Source organism: Arachis hypogaea, chromosome 18 (assembly GCF_003086295.3).
Source record: "Arachis hypogaea cultivar Tifrunner chromosome 18, arahy.Tifrunner.gnm2.J5K5, whole genome shotgun sequence".
NCBI lineage: Eukaryota > Viridiplantae > Streptophyta > Magnoliopsida > Fabales > Fabaceae > Arachis > Arachis hypogaea.
The window spans coordinates 8041119-8050284 of record NC_092053.1 but is presented as its reverse complement, the minus strand read 5'-3'; the positions used below and the strand labels follow the sequence as shown (position 1 = coordinate 8050284).

The 9166-nt window shown below is 27.7% G+C and overlaps 1 protein-coding gene across 1 annotated transcript; it reads left to right on the top strand.

Annotated features, from left to right (window-relative positions):
* Window positions 1–150: 150 nt before the first annotated feature.
* On the top strand, window positions 151–9166 carry LOC112769509 (uncharacterized). Its single transcript, XM_025814018.1, has 4 exons — window positions 151–327; window positions 470–477; window positions 1970–3605; window positions 8918–9166. Exons 1-4 carry the CDS (start codon window positions 151–153, stop codon window positions 9164–9166), a joined length of 2070 nt encoding a protein of 689 aa, XP_025669803.1.

Below are 9166 nucleotides of genomic sequence, written 5' to 3'. Positions count from 1 at the left end.
AGTATTGAAAAAAATATAAAAAATACAAATATGATAATTTTTATTACAGTGATTCTTGATCTTAGGTATAAGCTTTAGTTGATCAATTGGAGTTTTGAGAAGTTATATGAAAAATAAGATGCTAATTTTTTGACTTCAAAGGTGAAGGAGATGTTATTCAAGGTATTTGATAGCTATAGGCTGTTTGGTGAGATTGGTAACTATCAAAGATTTACTCATCAAGATCTTCCTGAAATTGGCACACAAGAGCTTGATACAAATGAAACTTCTTTTGCTATGGAATTTGAGAAGGAAATGCAATTCAATGAGAGTGTTAACAATAATAAGGTAGATTTATATCTTATGGAGACTTTAGAAAAGAGTGACATGCAATTTGGCATCTTAAACTGGTAGAAAGTGAATTCCATTAAATATCCAATTCTTGGGTAGATTGCAAGAGATGTCTTAGCCATATGACGGTTTCTACCAGGGGCGCAGGTACGTATAAATAAAGGGGGGCAATGGCCCCCAAAATTTTAGTTTTTATTCAAAAAAAAAAATAGTCTGATCCCCTTTTTTGTTATTTCCCAGCCCCCCTCTCTTTTTGTTCTATCTTTTCCAACCCCCCTCCCCTCTCACTTTTAATTCCTACAAAACCCAGCCCAATAGCCCATTCCCTATCCCTTTTTCTATTTCCCAATCCCTATCCCTTTTTTATTTCCCAACGTATAATCACTAATCAGTTTCCCAATCCCCTTTTTTTATTTTTCAACAAACAACCGGTCTCTTCCTCTCCCTCTCTTCCTGCCTTGGCTTTCAAAAAATTTAGGTAACAACTTTTCCTATTCTTCTTCTTCTTTATCTCTTTAATCTTCTTATCTTTTACAATTTTACTTTTTTTACTCTTATTTTTTTTGTTTTTTGCAGATTAAAAAAAAGAGAGTAGTTTAACAAGTGATTTTTCACTCCTCTTTCTCAAAAAATGTTCTATTTTTATTTTTTTTATATTTAGTTATTTACTTAATTAGTTAATTTATTATTATTTGTTAATTAAGTTTATGTTATTATATGTTAGTTTGTATATTTAGTTTTTTTTTATTAGTTAACTATTTAATTACAATTTTATATTATTTATACTAAAATGTTAGTATTATTGTTTTGAATTTTAATATTTTATTTTAAATTGAAATATAATTTTTATATTTTATAAAGATTTAGACTGTAATTTACACTTTTTTCTAAATATATTTTAAATTATAGGAACTTATTTGGCCATTTGAATTATGAGTAAGTTCAAAATCATTGATACATTTTTTAAAAGAAAAGATCAAGAGAATGAAGATGCTTCTACTATTACTACTCCAATACTTGAGGGGTCATCAAATTTCATTACTTCAAGTTCTTCATTGAATAGCTCAAAGCGTCCACGACTTCTTCCAAATCAACTGGATGTTTTTCGTTTGGAAAGAGATCCTGGAATGCGACCAATGATTTGGAAGTTTCCTCCAAATAAAAGAGATGAAATTCGTCGGGCTTATATTAAAGTTGGGCCAAATCAGCCAATTCTTGATAATTATCCATTTTCTGGTGATAAAAGTCATCGTCGCTTTCAAGCTTCATAGTTTAAATTGTTCCCATCTTGGTTAGAATATTCTATAGAAGATGATGCTATATATTGTTTTCCGTGCTTTCTTTTTGCTAAGGAACCTTCAATCAATACGGGTTCAAATGCTTTTATTGAGAATGGTTTCAGGAATTGGAAGAAAGTAAATAGTGAAAAAGAATGTGCTCTTTTGAATCACATTGGCAAAGGTCCTAACTCATTCCATCATAAGGCGCTGAAATCATGTGATGATTTGATGAAACAATCACAACATATTGACAGACTTCTTCATAACCAAACATCAGAAGAGATTGAAAAGAATCGAATTTGACTAGGAGCATCTATAGATTGCATTAGATGGTTGACATTTCAAGGTTGTGCATACAGAGGACATGATGAAAGCCAAAGTTCAAGCAACAGAGGTAACTTTTTGGAAATGTTAAAATTTTTGGGATCTTACAATGAAAGAGTGAAACAGAATGTTTTGGAAAATGCTCCAAAAAATGCTAAGTATACTTCAAATGATGTCCAAAAAGAAATTCTACATATTCTTGCTACTAAGGTGAGAAATTCAATTAGAGAAGAGATTGGAGATGCCAAATTTTGTATTATTGTTGATGAAGCTAGAGATGAATCTAAAAAGGAGCAAATGGCCATTGTTTTGAGATTTGTTACTCTAGATGGTTTTGTTAAAGAGAGATTTTTTGATCTTGTGCATGTCACTGATACTTGTGCAACAACTTTAAAGAAAGAATTGATTTATGTCCTTTCTCATTATAATCTCCAAGTTGAAAATATTAGGGGTCAAGGGTATGATGGTGCTAGCAACATGCGGGGTGAGTGGAATAGTTTGCAAGCTTTGTTTCTTAAAGATTCTCCACAAGCATACTATGTGCATTGTTTTGCTCATAGGTTACAATTAGCATTGGTGGCAGCTTCAAGAGAGGTACTTCAAATTCATGAATTTTTTACTCAATTAAACTCTATTATCACTATTGTTAGTGCTTCTTCAAAAAGACATGATCAATTACAAGAAGCTCAAGCAATTGAAAATGCAAACTTGGTTGCTCAAAATGAATTAGAAACAGGCAAAGGTGCGAATCAAATAAGCACTTTACAAAGAGTTGGGGATACTCGATGGAGCTCTCACTTTAATTCTATTTGCAGTTTGGTAAAAATGTTTACTGCTACCAATATTGTTCTCAATAATATCATTGAAGACGGGACAACTTATGCACAAAGAGGTGAGGCTTATGGTGTTAGTAAAATATTATTGTCATTTGAATTTGTTTTCACTTTGCACTTGATGAAAGAGATTATGGGAATCACTAATGTTCTTTGCCAAGCACTGCAACAACAATCTCAAGATATTCTTAATGCAATGCATATTTTTTCTACATCAAAGTTACTTCTTCAACAATTAAGAGATGGTGGATGGTGCAATTTTCTTGCAAATGTTAAAGATTTTTGTGAAAAACATGAAATTGAAGTCCCTAATATGAGTGCACAATATGTTTTTGGAAGAGGTCGATCTCGTCAACCAAGTGTGACAGTTGAGTATCATTATCGAATAGATGTATTCTTGGCAACAATTGACTCTCAAATACAAGAGTTGAATAGTAGATTTAATGAGCAAACAATAGAGCTTTTGACTTTGAGTTGTGCTTTGGATCCTAAGGACAATTTCAAATCATTCAATATTGAAGAAATCAGCAAGTTAGCAGAGAAGTTTTATCCCCTTGACTTTCCTTCTAATGAGCTAAATATTTTGAAATCTCAGTTGCAACATTATCAGCATGATATACCAAATCATTTGAAAGGCATTGGTACACTTTCTGAATTGTGCAACAAGTTGCAAAAAATGGGAAAATCAAGAACTTATCACATAGTTGATAGATTAATACGTCTTGTTTTGACTCTACCAGTGTCTACAGCAACAACAGAAAGAGCTTTTTCAGCAATGAAAATTGTTAAGACAAGACTCCGAAATAAGATGGCTGATGAATTTCTTGCAGACAATTTGGTCATCTATATAGAAAAAGAATTAGCAGCTATTTTTGACACAAATTCAATTATAGATGATTTTAAAAATAGAAAAAAACGTCGAATAGCCTTTTCATGATACAAAACTGTAAGTAGTAATTTTTATATATTATTGTCTTATTTTGATTGAGATTATATATTTATTTTTTTTTTAATTTTATCAATAGAAATAGTAATATAAAATATAACACCGCCCCCCCTAAATAGTTAGCCTAGCTCCGCCCTTGGTTTCTACGGTAGCTTCAAAATTGGCATTTAATACTCAAGGAAGGATGTTGAATAATTATAGAAATTCTCTAATTCCAATTATAGCTGAGGCATTAATTTTGTACACAAAATTAGCTCTAAAACTCTCCAAAACTTGTTTTGAAAAGCTCATTAAGGATTTGGTGAAGTTGGAATTAGGTATGATCAAGTTTGGACTGATAACTTTTTTTTATTACCTTTAAATAATTTTTAATTTAGTTTTTATTTATATATATTACTTGTTATGATTGTTACTTATTTTGTATAATTTGTAAAAGTTGCACCCACTCCTCTTATTCTAATGAAAAAAATTATGATGTTGAGTCTAATTGAGTATATCTTACCACAGTATGAATTATTCTCTTTAATATTAAAATGTATAATTAGATTAGAATATTTTTCTATTGGTGCCATATTATTATTATTATTATTATTATTATTATTATTATTATTATTATTATTATTATTGATTTTAGGTTGGGTTGCTTAAAGAAGTTTTTCCGTTTTGTTGGAGAAGACCCCAAAACGTGGCTATCTGTTGCTAAAAATTTATTTTTTTGTTTTGTTGTGTTGACTATTGAACTTTTAAACTTCTTTAATTGTCGTATTTTACCTTCTTTTATCGTTGAATTTCATTGAATTAAGATTTTTATTAGTTATTGTCCAATTGTATTCTATGATTTCAATGTTATGGCTTTGTGAAATAGTATGAAAAGTTTTTATTTGAATTGATTGAAAAAACCAAACCAAATCAAATCACAATTTAACTATTGGATTAGATAATTTTTTTCTAAAAAATCGAACTAAACCGCACCACGAACACCTTTTAAGCTCACGGTCGCGAGCTCTAATATCATACAAAGAAGTGACACCAAAATCACGATTCTCAAAAGTTCCTGGCGTTGCAACTGAAAAGCGTTGCACAGACTATGACGCGCTTTGTTCGACGAGATCGTCGTCTACACTGACCACAACGCTATTGCCAATGGCGGGGTTGAAGCGTGGAGGGCTTCACTCCTCATGAACACTTCGAGGACCTAGTAAAGGAGAAATGGGGCTAGGGTGAATTATAGGGACAGGTGAAAATTGAATTACATGAGCTAGAGATTTATTTTAATTAAGATATAAATAACGGTATTTTGGTAATTTTAATATTTTTAGAATTTATTTTTGTATTAAATTAAATAGGATACTAAGATATAATTCAGTCATATGTACTGCCAATGAGTAATAGCTCAAATGATATAAACTTTTCATACTCATCTAAGAGGTTGCAGGTTTGAGTCTTCATATCTTTGGTAAAAAAAAAAAAAAATTCAGTCATATGTACTTTATATCAAATATAATACCTAAATTTAATTTAGTCTTTATCTCTCAATTTCTAAATGTAACCTAAAAACACATATTAAGATTATAAATTAAAAGTTTTTTATTAAAAATTTAAATTTTAATATATTTAATTTTTTATTTATTAAATAAAATATTTAAAATCTTCTATTAATAATAGTCTTATTATATACTCTTAAAATATATATTAACTATTTTTTCTAAATTATACTATTCATAACTAATCCTACACTGGCCAGCAACACCTTAATAATAACTTACATTGTAGGACCAGTGAAGTGGTGTCCTTAACTTCTTATGACCTCCGTTTTTTTTTTTTTAATCATATAGGTTATACAGCTTCTATCTCTAGATATTATATTGAAAATGAAAAAAAATAATTGGATATCCACCGAAATTACATGCGATAAAATTTTTTTTTGAAAATTCTCAAAATTCTCAGAGACGAGGATCTACTCACACAAATACATAAAAATGAGAAGGTGGATAAAAATGTCCATCCATGAAAATTCACTAAATTCTCACAAAAAATAAAGTTACTAAAATATCTTCACTTATATATATTGAAAAGATTATTATTTTATTTTAATATGTATATGTGGATATTTAATATGCATGTAGATTATATTAAATTTGTGATTTGAATTGTTTTAATATGTTAAATTTGGTTAAATTATATTATAGTTTTGTATTGAATTTAAAAAAAATTAAATGGTTAATATACATAATAACAACGGATATCTACTTTTTCAGTAAAAATAAATAAATAAAAATTCGTGACAAAAATAAAATAGAGACGGGAAGTATTTTTCTAAACAAAAACGGAGACAGAGGAGGGATATCTATCTATGGATATCCATGGTTATCTATCTCATAAATATCCATTGTCATATCTTTTTTTTTTTTTTTTGGTCGGTGAATTGGACAACCCCTAATCCTAGGTACCCCAATGAATTAGATAACCTCTAATCCTAGATACAAAACACACCCACACACTCCTCACACATTTATCATTTTTTCCCTCAAATGCAACTTCTAGAGTACCTTAGTGATGGGGAGAGGGTGAAATGCCACCTGAGCTAAGGCTCTTCGGCATCCATTGTCATATCTAATTCTTATATTACAAACTCATCCGTACTACACATTTACACACACCAACACTTGAGAATTTTCACTTTTATCCACTGCTTGGTCTTATGACTTTTTTTTGTTTTGGCCTTATTAACTTATTTATTTTTCACTTTTTCATATACGTAAGGCTTTGACAGAAAAAAAAAGTTTCGATGTGATCGCTCTGTCCTAGTCCTTTTTCAGCGCTCGGCCCACCATGTAACAAAACTAAATCAAATATGGAGAATGTGACTCAGTGATTGGGAACCAGCTATGCTTTTGGTCAATAATTGTAGCCCAGCTAGAGTTAGGCCCTGTATTGGTGAGGTTCAGAAGTTATTTTTTTAACTTTTAAATTACAAAAAATATTAATATTTGGTATACTTTTTAAATAAATTTGTAATTTTTTAAAATAATTATAAAAATAAAAAATTAATTTTTTTCTAAAAATTTTTATGTGATTAAAAAATAGACACAATATAATTTATTTATAAATTATTTTTACTATAAATTTTTATATTTTAAATTTTTTTAAAATATCTTAAATACTTAAGTTGTTTATCTAAATTTAAAAAATTAAATATAAAATAATTTATTTATAAATTATTTTTAATATAAATTTTTATGTTTTAAATTCTTTTTTTAAAAAAAAATTAACTATTTGAATTGTTTATCCAAACTAACCATGAAAGACTTGAATATAAGATAAGATGGGCCCAAATCAATATATTTGCTTTATGAAACCATGCAAGACCAAAATCCTCAACAGGTTTAAAGTGTTATTGTTAAATGCAAGTATGAAATTAATACCAAAAAGAAAAAAAAATGCAAGTATGAAATACTTCCTCTCGTGCTATACATTAATCATTGGCTTTTTAATACCATTAATCACCGTGTTATTTAAATATTTAGTTGGTTCAGGAGACTCGATACCTATTAATTTAAGCAAAATTTTGAGTTCATATTTTGTTGTTAAAATAAAAATATATGGATAAATTTTATCATTTAACTAGTATTTAGTAATATTACGGAATTATTTATTTATTCATTGTCAATTTTTTAAATAAAATATAAATTTAGTTAATATATATCCTAAAAATACAAGTTAATATTATCATTAGTAAAAAAATTAAATTTTTTAGTTTAATAAATACATAATAATTATATTGAAAATTAAACTTTATATATATATATATATATATATATATATATTTTAATGTTAATTTTCAGCTAAACTCAAAAATATATATGTCTACTTTGTGTTGGTCATTAGTGTGATCAGATGATTGTGCAAAAAATATTTACGCAATGCATCAATTAAATCCTAAACTTGATGTCATTATATATATACAGTAACGGAGCTTGAAAAAAATTATTGGAGGGGCAAAAAATTCGAATAAAAAAATTATATAATAATATTTATATTAAAATAAAAATTAGAAATATAATTATTTTATTTTTAAATTTATTAATTAAAATATAGGATTACATATGGTTAATGTTAATTAAAAAAGTAAATATGATTCTCGTTAAAAAAAAATTGTTTAAATTAATAAACCAATTTTATTTTAAATAAAAAGTCAATTTTAAAAAAATAATTACTTCTTATTGAAAAAAATAGTTTTTATTCATAAAAATCTATTTTTATTTAAAAAATAATTTTTTTCAATCTAAAAACTAATTTTTCTGTTCAAAAAACTGATTTTTTTATTTAAATTATACAAAAATGATTACGGCTTATAAATTATTTTGTAACCTTTTAAAAGATTAATTTTATTTTTGATAATATTTATCTCTCAAAAATCTCAAGATTAATTATCTTTAGTATTATTTTCATTACAATCAAATAATATAATACAACAAAATAAAATTTTAAATTTTTAATAAAATAAAAATATCAAAATATCTTTATTGTAAACAGTATTAATAATACATTTAACTTGTAATGTCAATTTAAAATAAAATATTTAACTTTTTATTAATAACTTATATTACTACTAGTTATACCATACATTTTATTATTCTAAAAATAAAATAATGCATAAAAATATATGAGAAACTAAATATAATTCAGTGTAATATTGATTTAAAAATATGCATGCAAAAAAAATTTTTCAAATAATGGTAAAAATGGATGTTGAACTCAAGTATATAACTTGGAAGCATATCATTTTATCCAATTGAGTTAACTTATTTTTTTTAGAGATAAAAACAAAACTCCGCCACTATATATATATATATGATCCAAAACTATAAAGTTAGGTTCAAAAAGGATAAAAGTCCACAATAAAAGATGGCCTCTTTTACTTTTATTCGACTTTATGGATGTTGAGCACAACAACGACAACTCAGCCTTAATTATCTGAGTCAACAACTAACTCCTAAGATATTTTCTTTTTATTTAAAAGGAAGATTTCAATAATTTTTTAGATAAGAGGAACGACCTTCTACTACCAAAAGTGAAACAACACTAAAAGGTGGTTATTACTTCTATTATAAATAAACTAATACCCTCAGGTATATTCAGACCCAATCTACTAAAAATCTGCTTAAAGTCCTTGCTAACTTAAGTATCGGGGTCTCTTGCAGGTACCACCCCCTACCTTTTCTCAACAACTCGGACAAATTCATCTTCGTTGGAGAAGGCGTTGGACAAATCATCCAAAGGCGTTTGGACCTTACATTCAAGTCCAAAGCAACCCAGTTTCAGGTAACCCTCGAAACATTGGCGCCGTTGTCGGAGAATCTGGAAGTCTACACCTACGAATGATGGACAATCAATTTAAAGACGGCCATATGGCATCTGAATCGGAACTGGAGCCTCACAGCGATGATTGA